The sequence below is a fragment of the Peromyscus leucopus genome, chromosome 2, assembly GCF_004664715.2.
Source record: "Peromyscus leucopus breed LL Stock chromosome 2, UCI_PerLeu_2.1, whole genome shotgun sequence".
Lineage (NCBI taxonomy): Eukaryota > Metazoa > Chordata > Mammalia > Rodentia > Cricetidae > Peromyscus > Peromyscus leucopus.
Genome location: NC_051064.1, coordinates 28,733,578 through 28,751,437, shown reverse-complemented (window position 1 = coordinate 28,751,437; position 17,860 = coordinate 28,733,578). Strand labels below are relative to the sequence as shown.

Here is a 17,860-nt window from a genome sequence, read left to right as displayed (position 1 = left end):
TAGCATTAGCCACATCCCTGGCCTTTAAACATTTTTTTTTTTTTTTTTTTTGAGTTTCCCAGGCTGGCCTTATTCAGCATGTAGTCTAGGCAGGTCTTGACTGTGTGACTCTCTTGATTTATTTTCCTGAGTAGCCGGGGCTGTAAACACACACCTCTACAACTCTGCCTTCAATTTTAATCTGAATATACGAAATACAATAAATGAAAACATTGAAGTGGAAGGGGTTGTGTTCATGGCAGTGAGTTGAGGTTAGATTATAGACTCTTAAAACTAGGTCGAAGGGTTAGTATTCTAACTCTAGACAGAATCATTGATGTTTAGACAACACGGTAAGCCCACTGTTACTGAGTGCACTGTTGCAGCTGTTCCAGTATCCTCACAAGTGTAAGCAATGGGATGTGTGCAGAAGCACAGGGCTGGCCAGGTGAAGCCTAACTGGTAGAGAAGTCTACTAGCCTGTCTGGTGGGGTGGATCTCAGGGTACAGAGCAGTACTGGGTTGGAATAGAGATGGGCAACACTTACTAACAACTTACCTGTAATGGGTTAAAAAGGAGGTGACTATCTGAATGTATTCCCACTTTTTCTTATCAGACCAACATCCATGTCAGTAGGTATTTCTTAGAGATATCAAGGGAATACTTATTGTTCGTGCAGAGGGTGGCAGCTCCATTCAGCAGGGAGAAGCTATTTAAGAACCCATGGTCTTGGGCTCTTTCCAAGGCATTGTAAGATTATTTTATGGTGTCTGATTTACTTTAAAGTTTCTTGTTATTGCAGTTTAAGAACAAAATTTATCCTGCACACATCCTGTTTAAAACAGAATTTTTTCCTCTGTTAGGTAGAGATAAAAATGTAAGAAAGTACACTCTATCACATTGGTTACACCTTGGTGCTGGATGAAAACGGGCCATAGTATTTTTAATGGCCAGATTGGTGGTCAAGGGAACATGAGTCAAATACATGTTTGGATGGTAATTTTGTTATGCCTGGAATAATTTAAAGATACTGGCTGGTGTGTGTGTGTGTGTGTGTATGTGTGTGTGTGTGTGTGTGTGTGTGTGTGTGTGTGTGTGTGTGTGTTACTGGGGATATAATTCAGGGCTTCACAGATGCTAGACAAAGCCTCTACTTAGAAGTTATACCCTCAGCGCCAGGGTGGCAGTTCTAACAATCATAAGCAGAAGGAAAATCATTTTTTTCCTTCTTCCTCTTCCTTCTTCATTTCTTTTCCTTCCCTGTATAAGTATACATTTTCATATTTACCATAACAATACTACTTCAACATTTGGACAGAGAGATTGACTCTCTGTGATGGTTTGAATGAGAATAGCCTCCATAGGTCCATGTTTGAATGCTTGGTCCCCAGCTAGTGGAATTATGTGGGGAGGATTAGGAAATATGCCCCAATGGAGGACAGTCCACTGGCAGAGGAAGTGTGTTGCTGGGAGTGGGCTTTGAGGTTCCAAAAGCCCACATAAGGCCCTGTCTGTCTGTCTGTCTGTCTCTCTCTCTCTCTGCCTGTTGCCTGGGGATCAGGATGTAACATTCTTAGCTACAGTTCTGATGTTCTACTTGTCAGCTTTCCACCATGATGGTAATGGACTAACCCTTAACTGTATGTAAGCCTCCCATTAAATGCTTTCTTCTAGAAGAGTTGCCCTGGTTAATGTGTCTCCTCATAGCAGGAGAACAGTAACTATGACAGTCTCTGTGTTGTAGCTAGAGTTTTCCTGCCTTGCCCACAGTCAGGACAAATCTTTGTCACCCGCCAGTCCCACAGCCGCTCAGACCCAACCAAGTAAACACAGAGACTTATATTGCTTACAAACTGTATGGCCGTGGCAGGCTTCTTGCTAACTGTTCTTTTATCTCAAATTAATCCATTTCCATAAATCTATACCTTGCCACGTGGCTGGTGGCTCACCGGCGACTTCACATGCTGCTGGTCATGGCGGCGGCTGCAGTGTCTCTCCGCCTCAGCCTTCTGCTTTCCTGTTCTTTTATCCCTCCTCTCTGTTAGTCCCGCCTAAACATCCTGCCTAGCCATGACCAATCAGGTTTTATTTATTGACCAATCAGAGCAACTTGACATACAGACCATCCCCCAGTACAGCCAAGTGCAGACCATCTCAGACACCTGCACTCAGGCCCATGGTCCTAATCATCCTCTATGCGGACCTGCTGGGTAAAGCCACGAGGAACCCAAGAAGGGCTCCCACAGGACATACAGAACATCCCACAGCACTGTGTCTCTCTCTTTTTTTCTAAGATGAGGTCTAGGTACATTTCTTAGAGTAGCCGTGAACTAAGGATGATCCTTTTCTCTCACCTTCTTAAGTAGCCAGCACTAAAAGCAGGTACCCTATGTTCAAAGTAAGGCTGACCATCTTAACCCTAGAATATCAGATCCAAATTCTCCCAAATCCAAAGCTTTTAAGGAGCAACCCTCATGCCACCAGTAGAAAATTCACAGTCAAAGCACAGGCACACTAAAAATGTTGTATAACATTAGATTCAGGCAATGCATATACGACATAGCCAAAATGTAAATAGATTTCATGTTTGTTTAGACTTAGACTGAACCCCACAGACAGCTAACTGTGTGTATACAAGAATTCAAGATGACCAACAGATTCAGTCCTCAAATTTTTTTTCAGATATGGCATCTTCAACTTTTGCTGTTTTCTCTCTAAAGTCAGCAGCTTACAGCTGAGGCTGGTGGCACATTGTCTGTCACAGAGACATGAGCATGCAGCCCAGTATCCCTTAAACATGAGGTTCTCTGTCTTGGACAATAATTTTTTCCTTTACAACCTTGTAGGAGCTTTATATCTTTCTCAAGGAAAAAAAAATAGAGAGCTTATATTGACCAAGGACCACAGGAGTATTGTTTGCTGCCAATTCTGATGTCATGGGAGACCATAGAAGGCCTCATTCTCTGGGCATGTGGGCATCTGGACCATGCCTTTACTTTCCAAGTGGTTGCAGAAGAGAAGTCAGGCCTTTTAGATGAGATTGTTTGAAAGAGATGCAGTTTGTATATTCTTGCTCTGGCGGATTACTCAGCAATAGCTGATAGTGAGGAAAAGTAAAAACATGAAGAATTAAATCATTATTTTTCTAGGAGTCTCCAGGAATTAAAAAAAAAAAGTGGTTCTGGAGATCAAACCCAGGCCTAGTGCATGCCAGGCAAGCACTCTACTCTGAGCTCACTCTCAGCTCACACAGGGAGTTCACTTGATTGTGGTCCACTGTGGTGTGACTAGTTTTTGCCTCCCTTTTGGGTCTTTCCTTGAAGCACTTTCACGGTAGATGATCCAAGGAAGATGTTGATGTGGGTAGAATGATGCATATTGTTTGTTCTGATAGCAGGACTTCTATCTGACATTACTGAGTTCTCATTTGCCCTGCTGGTTTCCCCTGGTGCCTATGTGCCTCCTATGGAGCATCCATGTCTTCTTCTCCAGGCTGCTGTGCTTTGACCTGAGAGAGCCTCTCTATGCCCTAGGCCTCTACCTTTGCTGGTCATCACCAGCTCTGGTCAGTGGCTATGAATGGCTTTGACTCACATAAACTTTGAAATACATCTGGTCTTCTGTTGCAGAGGCTCCCTTTCCCACGTCAGTTCCTTTTAAAACCACCAACTGTAGTGTGTAACTAGGAATGCAACTACGTCCTAGTGTGAACGCTTTATATTTCTAGCAAAATGACTGACACTCTATTGACAACTGGCCACATCTCCTTTGCTAGTTTTACTGTAAACCATGCTCATTCCTCTTCTTTCTAACTCATCAGTTGAGTTTTCCCTATATCCAGAAAGTAAAAAATTTTAAAAAGATTTACTTATTTATTTCTTATGCTAATTGCCTGCATGTATTCCTGCATCAGGAGACAGTGTCAGATCTTATTATAGATGGTTGTGAGCCACCATGTGGTTGCTGGGAATTGAACTATGGACCTCTGGAAGAGTAGCCAATGCTCTTAACCTCTGAGCCATCTCTCCAGCTCCAGCAACTCAAATGTAATATTCTAGTATATTGAATTGTGCATACTTTCATAGTTTTAGTGACATGTTTGAAGCTGTGCAATAGATAACTCAGCCCAATTTTTTTTTTTTTTTTTTTATTCACACAACTAAAATGTTTTGAAGGAAGGCCAGTTTTTGGCATGGCTGGATCTGGGCTAGGGAATTTTTCAGGGTTATATTTTTCTCTTTCCATTTTACTAGCTTTGTTTCCTGGACAGTAGTCCATTAAAAAAATTCTTACAGAAGTCAAGATGACTGAGATGGCTCCAGTACTTATCTGGCAAGTCCAGGACAAAGATTGCTGGAACCCAGCAAGATCCTCAAAGTACTTTATGGACTTTCGTCAAAAGTGAGGTGGTCACTGAACCCAGCATTGAGCAGAGGAATGGATTTTCTGCCAGGCCTGAGTCTCATGAAGGAGGATGGAGGCTGACTTTTGGAGATAGAGGATGTGTCTCTTAGAGTAAGTGAGAATCTGAAACAGACTTAAAACACTTGTTCTAGCTCTACCTCAGCCTTGCAGTGTGTTCTCACTTAGAGGACTAAGATGTTAACCCTGATTCTTTCTAAATCTCACCCAGATCCAAATTTCTATAAATCAGAGAAATAGATCAAAATAGAGAATGGGAATAGGGAGGAAAAACAGAGCAAAACAAAAAAGCAAAAAACCAAGTAGGCATCAATTGAAAAATACAAATTTCAAGAAGAGAAGTGCTTTCTAAAAGGTTTTACTTTTATTTATTTTTCTTTTTAAATTTATACTTTTCTAATATATTACATTCCAGCAGTTTCCCCTCCCTCCTCTCCTCCTATCCCCCACCCCCAGATCCACTTCTTCCAGGAATATCTCCTCTGCCTCCCAAGAACAGCCATCTAAGGCAGCATCCCAAGTTACAAAGCAGACAAGGCAACCCAGAAGGAGGAAAGGATTCCAAAAGCAGGCAAAAGAGTCAGAGGCACCCCCACTCCCACTGTCAGGGAAGTCACAGGAACACCAAGCTAACACAACAATAACAGGTATGCAGAGGGCCTAGGTCAGTCCCACAAGGCTCCCTGAAGATTGCTTCACTCTCTATGAGTCCCTGTGAGCCCTGCTTAGTTGTTTCTGTGGGTTTTCTTGTGGTGTCCTTGACCTCTCTGGCTCCTACAATCCTTCCTCCCCCTTTTCCACAGGGTTCTGTGAGCTCCGCCTAATGTTTGGCTGTGTGTCTCTGCACCTGCTCCCATTAGTTGTCATCCATAATGCCCGTGTTGGCCCTGCACTGCGTGAGCTGAGTGTCACAATCTGGCTTCTATCAGAGCAGAGAGCCCTGCTCAGATACTGAATGGTATACCCAGCTTCAGATTCCGTCCCTGATCAATTACAAAGGCTCTCTTCATTTGATTTACCACTCTACTGCCATTGATGTGCGTCATCCAGAAATGATGACGTCAGAGATACATAACGACCTTTCCTGTCAGTGGGGCGGATTTCCCATCTTACATCCCACACCACTCAGCAGTGCAGAATTGGGACGTTGTTTATTTCTGAGCTGAACTTAGCTCACAGTCGCCATTTCCACGGGTGGCATCTTTATAACAAGCTGCTTCTTGTGCCAAATCGTATTTCTGCCTAGAGAAGGCTGTGGGCTTGTGGTTTGTCCTTGCCCCTCTTTCTGGGCTCAGGAAATCACAGAGCACTATGGGAGGTGGGACGTCTCTGTGGTGCCTTCTGGGGCTTTTCTGGCTATGCATCCTCTGAATCCTCACCTCCATCTCCAGGAGAGGTCTGCTCTTTTGCATCCTAGCCTCAAGGAGTTGGGAGTTGACTCAGCTCCTTTCTTCTTTGCTGGGTTTGGTGCTTTTGGTCACCTTGAAGTGTCTTCTGGGGACTGTGTGGGATGTCGAGTTTCTATCTAAATCATAAATATACTTGTCACTTCTAGCGTCATAGTAAAAATCAAATAGATCAGAAGTTCATCCTAGTCATGCATCTCCAGCCCTGAGGTATCTTAATCTTCCTTTGGTGTGGTGATGTTGACAAGGTTGTGAGCACCAGTAAAGTGGAAGTGCTAGTTATTTGCATTTTAAGTTTCCTCCTATTACTAGTTTTATTCTTTATGAGCCCTTACACATGCTAGGCAAATGCTCTACAACTGACCTACATTCTCAGCCCTTAGATTAGTTCTTAAATTATTTATTGCTACCTCCCCCCCCCAAACCAGTAGCATTCCTTCTGTTCCCTTTCTAACTCTACAAAGGCTTCCATGCTGGTGTCTCCTAAGCTTTTTCCTGCTGGCTAGAGTCCTGGGTGTGTGGAATTCGACTATAACTAGAATTTGAATATAACCTACATCAAACAATCAAGATAGTTACTGAACGCTGTTTTCTTTGTCTGTGAGTCTTTGACTCTATGCTTGTCTACCTGTCTGCTTTCTCTGTTTTTTTTCTTTCATTTTTGCTTGATTTTGCAATGCTAGAAATCAATCCTAGAACCTTGCACATACCAGATAAGTGCTCTGTCACTGAGCTATATCCTCAGCCCAGCCTCCTGCCCTCACAAGTCTCTAGTAATCTGTGGCATTCTGGATATTTGTCTATTACAGATTAAAAAGTTCAGTTAGGCTTAGAGAAGCTAAGCATCCCCCCCCCCCCAACCTCTCTACTGAGATGGGAGAGAGAAGGGTTCTGTCAAGTCTGGCAGGTGGGGACATTGGGGAGAAGGACATGTTTTCTTTGGCTGCCATTAACATTTTTTCTTAATTCTGTTACTGCTGTTTTACCTTCATCACAGGGGCTGTGCTTTAAACTGCTAAAGGCCCAGCTACTCAGGCTATAGCCTGGGGGGAATTGTGTTCTCCCAGAGCTTTAACTAAATCTCTATAGTTCTAATAAAACTCAAGACTCAAAGGCTAGGGTGAAAACCTGGGAGCTCAGAGAGTCAGAGTAGCAATTGGCTAACTTTCTATCTTTGCTGACATCCCAGAAGCTTCTCTCCTTCCACAGTGCCCCAACTAAAAAACCCACACTACTCCTTCCTGCTACTTCTGTCAACCAGTTGCTAATCCTGCCTCTCTGGGGCCAGGTTAATTTTATTTGATTAACACAATTGCAACACATCTTTACAAAGTTAAACAATTGCATCATAGACAAATGTAGCATATCTTTGCCTAGTTAAACAAATATTCCACAACAGGTTACATATATGAGCCTTGAATTTTGAAACCAAATACAATTAGTCCTATTACATATTCTGGTTTAAGACATTTAAAAAAAAATTGAAAAATTACGACAGTCTTGAATATATCCAGACTACTTTCTTGTCATTATTCCCTAAACATTGTAACACAATGACTGTTTATATATAGCAGATCTACTGTATTAGGAAATGTAAGTAATAGAGATATGACTTAAAACATATGGGGTAGATTGTAGTAGGTTGTATGTAAATGCTATAATATTTTATAGGAGCATTCACAGACTTTAGTACCTCTGTCAGGGGCGCCTGGAATCAGTATCCCACACATACAGTGGGATGGCTACACACACACACACACACACACACACACACACACACACACACACAATTAGCTGATTTTTTAAAAAGATGAACACTGACAAAAGCTATAACATGAGTGAACCTTGAGGCCTTGTGCCAAATGAAATAGTGCACCCCCAAAGAGACAAATCCTGTGTGATTCCATTCCTATGTGCGATGACTGTGAAGAGACGTATGATACTCATCTCCACAGAGTGGCCTCTTTCTGACACAGGATGTAGTTAGTGGAGTTTATGTGCTTCCAGTGGTGAGAGAAGGGGGAGGAAATGCACATTTTCTATTGACATGTTAGCATAGATCACAAGGAAAGACTGGGAGTGAGTGAAGCATTTGGAATGTCACAAGTTGGCTTGACGATGAGGATGTTTGAGAAGCTAGACTTGATCATAGTTCTATACATGACTGTGTAAGGGATGTTTCTGTTGAAAGAGTTGTGAGAAATGGAGGTGTCGAAGGTTGCTTGGGAATGGTAAGTATATTAATTATTTTGTTGTTGCTGTGATAAAACCAAAAGTAACTTTAGGAGGAAGAGCTCATTTCTGCCTTTGACTCCAGAGGGAGAGTCTGTAATGGCAGAGGATGTGTGGCAGCAGACAACAGGAACAGGAAGATCACATTTTTGACCACATGTAGGAATTGGAAAACCCAAACTGGAAGTGGGAAGAGGCATAAATTCCCAAAGCCTACCCCTGGGATGTACTTCCTCTAGAAAGCTCTACTTCCTGAGACACAACCACCAGCTAAGGACCAGGGCTCAGATGCGTGGGGACGTGAGGACATGGGGACATGGGGACATTTCTCATTCAGACCACAGAAATAGGAAACACACAGATACAGTGGGGCAGTAGCTCCAATCCTGGCCCTACCTCTCAAGATGACAAATACAGATTCATGGGCTGCTGAATCAGAGTCCCTCCAGGTTAGGCAAAGAAGCTTCCATGATTTCATGGTAACTAGCTCAGTACCAGTGTTAGTAAGTCATAGAAAAAACTGTGCTAGATAGAATTCATAGAGGAGCCAAAAGAAATAATACAAACACAGAAAAGCATCTGGCAAGCTAGGAGTTGCTACAGATGGACTGACATGAATAGCCCATGGCTAGAGTGAACATTGAGCAGAAGATCATTTTTAATAATTTGTATGGTGAGGAAAAGATGTCTTCTTTGTAATGTGGTCAAAACAACCATATTTGGAACTTTTTCTAAAACTGAGAAACAGCACTGATATAGGAGAAAACATTAGAGAGGGTGCTATGCTGGTATTTTCCTCTGGAGTGAGCATAATTAAGTTATGCCAATATTAAAATATCTGCCAGTAGATACATAATGAGTGGTTTATCTAGACAGAGAAAGCTTAAGAATAGCTGATATCTAAGGCTGGGGCCTCATAAGCTATCTAGAAAGGAGAGGGCTATGGAGTTAGTCCTGCCTTCCAGAGACTGGTGCTCTGCTGCTGTGTGGAAGGTCAGAGTGGGCAGAGCACAGTGCACCCCAATGGGCCTGTCGTCAGGACGTCCTAGAACAGGGGGGTCCTGCTGGAAACGGGTGAGTTACGGCTTTCTCTTGGACAGTACTATAACTCCTTTTACCTGAAAGAATTATTTATTATTGTTGTTGTTGTTATTATTATTAGTCTTCCTTTATGATCCCGGATATGGTTTGAGAAAGCCTGTATTTTTTTTTTTTTTTTTTTTCCCAGACAGGGTTTCTCTGTGTAGCTTTGCGCCTTTCCTGGAGCTCACTTGATAGCCCAGGCTGGCCTCGAACTCACAGAGATCCGCCTGGCTCTGCCTCCCAAGTGCTGGGATTAAAGGCGTGCGCCACCACCGCCCGTCCGAAAGCCTGTATTTTAAGAGTTACACAGTGTCAGCTTTTCTGACTGAGGCCCTCTTAGCCTGAAATCTGCACACTGATGTAATCTGCATCTGCATTCTGATGTAAGCCAAGTTTTGTAAGCAAAGGCTTCTGGGGAGAGAAGAATCAGCTGTTTCCTCAGACATTTGAAGGAGCTGTTGCCTAAAGTGATAATTAGCAAAACCATAATGCCAAATTCCAGTTTTCCTTCAAAATCTGGCAGTGCCAGTCATTGTGGATGACAAAGCACTCCATGTCTGAACAATAAAACGTTCTAGAATGTCATCGAGTGACATTCATACAGAAGGGTAGACCTTCTGCTGTGGGTCTGGACTGATCCTTAATCTTGTTATTCAGACCTAGACATCTTGAGTGCACCGTGGATTAGCTTTTGCATTTCTGTTCTCAGCTTTGCCTTCGTTTAGTATTCCTTGTCTGAAAAAGAGAGGACAGCAGACTCATAGTGTGGTTTATTCACTTACTTATTCACTTACTTACCGCCCCAAACCCACTGTTTCTAATTGCTGCATTAACAGAAAGATGTAAACAGTTTTCACCATCCTGGGAGCAAGAGTACAGGCTCTGGTCCTGCGAGCTTAGCCACAGAGATGAACAGGTACTACCGGAGTGGAACACACATGGTGGAGGCAAAAATAAGATGCTGATCCACGTAGACAGTCCATTTACTGTATTCTCTTATGTCTCACCTTTCCTCACCCACTGTCCCTAGGATCTGAGGACCTCTCTTAGGCCTGTTATTCAGTACAGAAAGCTCCTGGTCGGTCTCCCTCCCTCCCTCCCTCCCTCCCTTCCTCCCTCCCTCCCTCCCTCCCTCTATTCTATCTTCCCTCCTTCCCTCCCTCTCTCTGTCCCCTTCTCCCTCCTTTTCTTTATTTTTCTTTCCTTCCCTCAATCCCTCCTTTCCTTCTGGTGCTTAGGTTTGAACCCAGGGCCTTGCTCACACTAAATGATTTTATACCACTGTATAGTACTCACCCTCGAGCCTTTCCTGGACACAGTTAATTGCCTCTGTCTTATATTTCTTCTCCAGTTGTTAATTGAATACTATAATATTTGCTGCTTATAGGATTCGTGTCCTGAGCTACCCATTTCTGTAGGTAAATCACAAGAACTGTGTTTATCACATAATAGGTCCTGAAAAAAAAAAATAGTCCATTTTCCTCAAGTGTTCCCGAGTGTCAGGCCCGAGGATGTATTTTAATGGTTGGTGACAGGGGCCCTGGTGGGGACTTTATGTATCAGTGCACAAGACTATTTTTTGAAATATCATTGAAAGGTCTGAGAATAGATGAGTATGCCTTTAGTCTTCTATGGATTTGGCCCATTGGCTTTGATAAGGGGCAACCCAAAGAGGGATAGTATCAAATTCTTACTTCTGTTTGAAGTCCTTTTATTGTCTGTTAGAGGCTTTTTCTGACTATTTTTTCTATCATCTATCTATCTGTCTGTCTGTCTGTCTATATATCTATCTTCTACATATAATCTATCTATCTATCTATCTATCTATCTATCTATCTATGTATCTATCTATGTATCTATCTATGTATCTGTGTATCTATCTATCTATCTATCTATCTATCTATCTATCTATCTATCTATCTATCTATCATCTATCTATCTATCTTTTAATCTCTCATATATTACATCCCAACAGAAGTTTCCCTTCTCTTCCCCCGAGTCTCCCCCCCAACTCCCCTCTCCCCCAGACCCATGTCTGTCTCCCCTCAGAAAAGAGAAGGCCTCCCAGGGACATCAACCAAACATGGAATAACAAGCTACAATATAACCAGGACCATACCATAATATCAAGGCTGGATGAGGCAACCCAATAGGAGGAAAAGGATCCCATAAGTAGGCAAGAGAGTCAGTGAGTGTTCCCACCCTAGCTCAAAGCCTAGATTTGACCTCGTTCAGAAGTTAGATCAGGCTCACATGATCTCTGTGAGCACCCATGAGGCCTGGGCAATTGATTCTGTGGGTGGCTAATTTTTCTAACTAAGATATTATAATATTTCAGTTTTTAAATATTCTTGCCTAGATTTATTAAACCCTAAAAGGAAAAGATCAAATGGTGTCACATAAAAGAATGTTTCACTGCATTACCAATTCTAATAGCAGCAACATAAAAAGTTTTGCTAGGTGTGGTGGCTCAAACCTCTAATCACAGTACTTAGGAGGCTGAGACAAGAGTTCAAGTCCATCTTGGCAACAGAGCCATAGGAGATCCTATAGCAAAACCAACATGAAAGTATTCTTATAAGTAGTCCTAAACCAATCTGAAAATCTAGTAAACAGGTCTCACCTATGGCAAAATTCCAAGCATTGTACAGGAATAACTTTATAGGAGACACACAGGGATTTAATGAAGAATATTGTAGAAACTGTTTGGAAGAGAAAAGTTACATGTTATTGTTGTAGGATATTATTTTAAGGTGTGTTACTTTGGTTTATGTTGCATTTGTTTAACTCTGTAAAGCTGTGTTACTGTGCTTGTGTAAAACACCTGATGGTCTAATAAAGAACTGAATGGCCAATAGTGAGTCAGGAGAAAGGATAGGCAGGGCTGACAGGCAGAGAGAATATATAAAAGGAGAAATCTGGGAGGGAAGGAGTAGCTAGAGAAGGAAGAGGACTCCAGGAGCCAGCCACCCAGCTACTCAGCAAGCCACAGAGTAAGATTTACAGAAGTAAAAGAATGGGAAAAGCCCAGAGGCAAAAGGGTGAAAGGAAAATTTAAAGTTAAAGAAAGCTGGCAAGAAACAAGCCAAGCTAAGACCAGGAATTTATAAGTAAAGGAAAGCCTATGTGTGTAATTTATTTGGGAGCTGGGTGGAGGGCCCCCAAGAGAGATGAAGAGTTAAAAACAAATAACATCATCTTATAGATTTTTAAATAGCTATAGTGAGGAACAATGGAAACATAGTTAATGGTATGCATTTAAATTCCTCACTGGGTAAGTTTAGAATATGTGCACTCCTATCATTCCCATAGCGAGATACTCCATACAGCCTGGATGTTTCCATGTGCTTCTTGTCAGTTCGTCCTTTTCACTCCTGACCTTTATCACCATGTAGCCAGAGATATGCTTTTCCTGTGGGTGAGTCTGTGACCTGATCTGGACAGTTGGAGATTTACACATGGAGTTGTTGGCATCAATCCTTTCTTATTGATGATTAGTATTTCATCATGCTGATGAAGAAGAAGTTAGTTATCTGTTCATCTACTGTTGGGAATTTGGGTTGATTTTAGTTTTTGGTTATTACCAATAATTATATATGTAATATAAAGTAGGCAATGATGTAAACTCTTTTAATAGAAATCAGTTTTCTTTTCTGTAGGGTAAGTATTTAGAAGTGAAGAGGCTGGATAGAAAATAGTATGTACTTCAGATTTAAGAAAAAATTTTCTGGGGTAGTTATGTCACTTACTGTCTCTTCCATCAGCATATGTAAGCTCTAGTCTTCTTCAGCCTTAATCAGTACTTGATAAGATTCAGTGATTTAATTTAACTTCTTCTATCCATTTGAATAGGCTTTCAGTTCTATCTTATTTTAAATTATAGTTGTATATGCCTATGGGGTGTAAAGGGAAGGTAGGATTTATGAATGCAAAGAAGAATAATTATATTCTATTATATAATACTACATTATATAATAATTATAAGCTAATTGACAAACTCTACACCAAATGTGTAACTTTCATTGTGAGAACATTTATGAGTTACTTTTTTTGTATCTTTGAGATGTACATTACATTATGACCTACTGCATGAAGTGTTGTAAATCCCAAAGATAAAGCTTTCATCCTGTCTTTTAAGACATTATATCTTTGATCATCATCTCTCCTTGACTCCTCTTTTGTGAGTTTGTTCAGATTCAACATGAGTGACACAAAAGGCAGAATTTCTTCTTTTTCAGAGCTGGATAGAGTAGCTATATAATCTATCTATCTATCTATCTATCTATCTATCTATCTATCTATCTATCTATCATCTATCTATCATCTATCTATCTAATCTATCATCTGTCTACCTACCTATCATCTATCTGTCTCTAGCCTTTCCTTTATCCACTCATCAGTTGATGAAGACTTAGGTTGAATACCAGTCTTAGCTATTGTGAATAATGTTACATTGAACATGGGAGTAATTTCTCTTGTCACTAGAGTCTAGTGTGTCAGTGTCGTGTCCTTTGGGTAAATACCCATGAGATGGCCAGATCATATGGTAACTCTATCTTTAATTTCTGAGAAACTTCATAAATTTTATATAATGATGTTAAAAATTTAACCAAAGATATTAACCAATTCCACCAATTATGATTTTTAAAAAATTATTTCTTTTATCTTTGATGCTATAATATAATTATATAATTTCCCCTTTTCTTTCCTCCTTCCAAGCCTTCCCATGTATTTCTCTTTGCTTTTCTTCAGTATTTGGTATTGGGTAACCAATTGGTGTGCTTTTCCTGGGGGAAGACTATTTTCCACACTCTCAACATTCCTTATTTTTGCCTGTAGTTCTTTGTGTAGGGTTGAGGCCTCATGGGCTTTTTTTTTTTTTTTTTTTTTTTTTTTTTTTTTTTTTTACCCCATCCACATTGGCATGTCTATTGGTATGATCCTAGTTCAGCTCATGTTTAGGCAGGCATGTTGGTAAGACTTCATGGGTGTAGTTTCTGACATTACAAGAAAACACAGTCTCACAGAGAACTCCCGGATCTTGGCTCTGACAATCTATCTGGTTCCTCTTCTGCAGTGTTCCCTCAGTTTTAAGTATGGGAGTTGTTTTATAGATTATCTGTTGGGGCTAGACTCCACAACTCTGTATTTTAACCAATCATGATTTAATATGCACTTCCCTACTGACTAATGATGCTGTATATCTTTTCATGTGTTTATATGTCATGTATACATTATCTTTGGGAAGATGTCTGCTCAAATATTTTCCCATTAAAAGAACATTTTCCCCCCATGTGACAGGATGTCCCTATGTAGTCCAAGCTGACACTATACTCAGGATCCTCCTGCCTCAGCATTCTGATTTATGGGATTACAATCATGCATCATGACTCCCAGGCCTTGATTTTTTTTTTTTTAGTTTTGTCAAGTTATATATATATATCTGTTAAAAATCCCTTATTAGCTTTTGTCTTAATTAAGGTTTCTATTGCTGTGAAGAGACACCATGAGCATGGCAACTCTTATAAAGGAAAAACATTTAATTGGGGTGGCTTACATTTTCAGAGGTTTAGACCATTATCATCGTGGTATAACATGGTGGTGTGCAGGCAGACATGGTGCTGGAGAAGTAGCCTGGTGTCCTACATTTTGACTTGCAGGCAACAGGAAGTGGTCCAAAAGTGGTCTAAAACACTAAGTGTGACTTAAGACCTCAAAGCCTGCCTCCACAGAGACACACTTCCTCCAACAAGACCACACCCACTCCAACAAGGCCACACCTCAGAATAGTGCCACTTCCTTTGGGAGCCATTTTCTTTCAAACCACCACAGCTCCATTCTTAACTTTTTTAATTTTATGTATACGAGTGTTTTGCCTGCATGTATGTCTGTGCACTGTATGCATTGCTTGTTGTTCACAGAGGCCAGAAAGGGTGTGAGTCCCCTGGAACTGGAATAAGAGATGGTTGTGAGCCACCATGTGGGTGCAGGAATCAAACTCAGGTCCTCTGGAAGAGCAGAAAGTGATCTTAACCACTGGGCCATCTCTATCAGCTATATTATTTACAAGGATAGTCTCATAGTTTAAATTATTTTTTCATTTTCTTAAAAGTGTTTAGAAGAACAAAAGTGCTAAAATTGGAAAAGTATGATTTTTTTAAAATAAAAATTTAAACTTTATTATTATAAAAATTTTGCAAATAAAAATATCATAAACCAAAATTAACCAAACTCAAAGATTATACAACTCAATGAACTTCAATTCACATTGAAATTTATACTTTCACTATTAAATATATTTTTATGTACTTATCTAACATCAAAAAATGAAAACTCAGCAACAAGTTTGGCAGGGAAAGATGGTGGATGACAAGCTCACCTAGTTCTTAGCCTCTGATAAAATTGAGCAGGGCATGGGACTGGTCAAGTCTGCTGGAGCCAGCCTCTCCCTTGTCCTAGGATTCTCTGCCCAAGCTTAAGGACCTGACATTTCACAAGAAGCAGCTGGAGTACCTACGGCAGCTTGTGGAGGATGAAGCCAACAGCACTGTAGGCCAGGATGGCTCACTCTTGTCCTCCGCATTCCTCAAGGGATTCCTGGCAGGCTGTGTGGTGGCCAGATTGAGGGCGTCAGCAGTGTTGGGCTTTGCGGTGGGCACTTGCACTGGCATCTACGCAGCTCAGTCCTACGCTGTACCCAACGTGGAGAAGACGCTGAAGAACTACATTAGGTCACCATGAAAGGGGCCTGACTAGACCCTCTGGGGAAGGCAGGATGAGCGCCTTGGGCCTGCAGGTAGAGGCCTTTGTATCACGGACTCTCTCTGGCTCCCCTGCTGTTGTTCATTTGCTGTCTCCACCTCTCCTGCCTCTTTCAACCTTGCTTTTCTCCCAGCAGAGCGTGGGCAGTGGTTTGTCAACCTGCACCCTGCACACTTTCCCTCCCTATTTCCGCGGGGCTAACCCCCAAACTGTGGACATGAGCCCTCTCTTCAAGTCCTAACTGTGGAGTGTGCAACTGCCTCTGATCCTCAGTGTTCTCTCTGGTGATGTCCCGCAGTTCTGCCCTCGGTTTCCTTCCAATGTGTCCCAGTTCCTCTGTCCCTTGCTAGCTACACAGGCCACCCAGGGTCTCGTGTGGGCCTTGAGTGTAGAAGATGGGGGTATGCCAGGCCTTGCCCGTCCAAGACAGGCTCTCTGGACCGTGATGCTATTCCTGTCCACGGCCATGTATGGTGCCCATGCACCATTCTTACCCTGTGCCACGCGGATGGCCGAGTGCCCTTCCGGCCCTCCTCAGCTGTGTTACTCACTGAGCTGACCAAACTACTCTTATGCACCTCCTCCTTCCTGGTGGGCTGGCAATCATGGCCCCAGGGCATACCACCCTGGCGCCAGGCTATACCTTTTGCACTATCAGCCATGCTCTATGGCGCCTACAACAATCTGGTGATCTACCTGCAGCGTAACATGGACCCAGCACCTGGAAGAACAGCTCTGTTGTACTGCCTCTGCCTTGGACATCGCCTCTCTGCATGTCAGGGTTTGGCACTGCTGCTGTTGCTGGCTACATCAGGAACACCCTTCCTGCCCCCACCCCCACCCCATCCCATGCCCTTGCATATCAATCCACTGGGACTTGTGCTCCTCATCTTGTACAGCCTTATCTCCGGCCTGTCATCGGTGTAAACAGAACTGGTCATGAAGCGACAGCGGCTGCCCTTGGCTCTTCAGAGCCTCTTCCTCTACACTTTCGGGGTGATCCTGAACCTTGGATTCTATGCTGGCAGTGGCCCGGGCCCAGGCTTCTTAGAGGGTTTCTCTGGATGGGCGGTGCTTGTAGTGCTGAATCAGGCAGTAAATGGACTGCTCATGTCAGCTGTCATGAAGCAGGGCAGCAGCATCACGCGCCTCTTCATCTTGTCCTGCTCCTTGGTGGTCAATGCCGTGCTCTCGGCTGCGCTGCTGCCACTCCAGCTCACAGCCGTCTTCTTCCTGGCCGCACTGCTCATCCGCCTGGCTGTGTGCTTGTACTATGGTAGCCCCTAAGGCCCTGACCGCCCCCACCCTCACTTGTGGCTGTGTAGATTAGATGCAACCACCAGAGCCACCTCCCACGTCATCACCACACCCCACCCCAGCAGCCCTGTACCAAGTGCCTTGTAAGGAAAGCTAAGGTGGCCATGTTAGCCTTTGGAAATTCAGGTGGCATAAAGAGTGGGCTTGGTTAAGGAAATACCTAACTGCACCCCTATATTCCTTCATACTGAAGAACTGGAAGGTCCAGACCCAGGCCTGGGCAGCCTGTCCCCGAGGAACCCTGCCTTGTCCTGCATGAACATGTCTACCTCAACTGAAGTTTCGCTCTTCTCGCCTGTGTGGTCACTCCTGAAGACTCCCTGCCCCGAGGCTTGGTGCTGGCTGCTCCAGCCCAGCATGACTTCCCCATCAGGTATACTTAGTTTGCCTGCTCCACAGCCTGTTCCTCTTACCCAGCCATTATTCTGGAAAGGTCAGAGGCAGCTGGGTCTTGATTTACCTCAGGGAACAATGTCCCTGGGCCCTGGCTTAAGCCTACACTCCTGCCCCCTGTGCTAACTCGAGGGCCCAGTTGAAGCCCACTTCACCTCTAAGGCACGTAGGAGGTACTGTTTTTCCCACTCTTGCCCCCTTCTAGAGGTGTCCCAGCTCCCAACAGCCAGGGAAGGCTCTGAAGAGTAACCAGGGACCAGGTACA

The 17,860-nt window shown here is 42.8% G+C and overlaps 1 protein-coding gene across 1 annotated transcript in view; it reads left to right on the top strand.

The window, feature by feature from the left end:
- Positions 1 to 17,262, top strand: part of LOC114709685 (probable UDP-sugar transporter protein SLC35A4) — a 33,754-nt gene extending 16,492 nt beyond the window's left edge. The window contains 3 exon segments of the mRNA XM_028893651.2: positions 15,583 to 15,854; positions 16,159 to 16,370; positions 16,373 to 17,262. Of these exon segments, the coding sequence (XP_028749484.1) occupies positions 15,583 to 15,854; positions 16,159 to 16,370; positions 16,373 to 17,172 (1,284 nt within the window). The 3' untranslated portion in view covers positions 17,173 to 17,262.
- Positions 17,263 to 17,860: the final 598 nt, after the last annotated feature.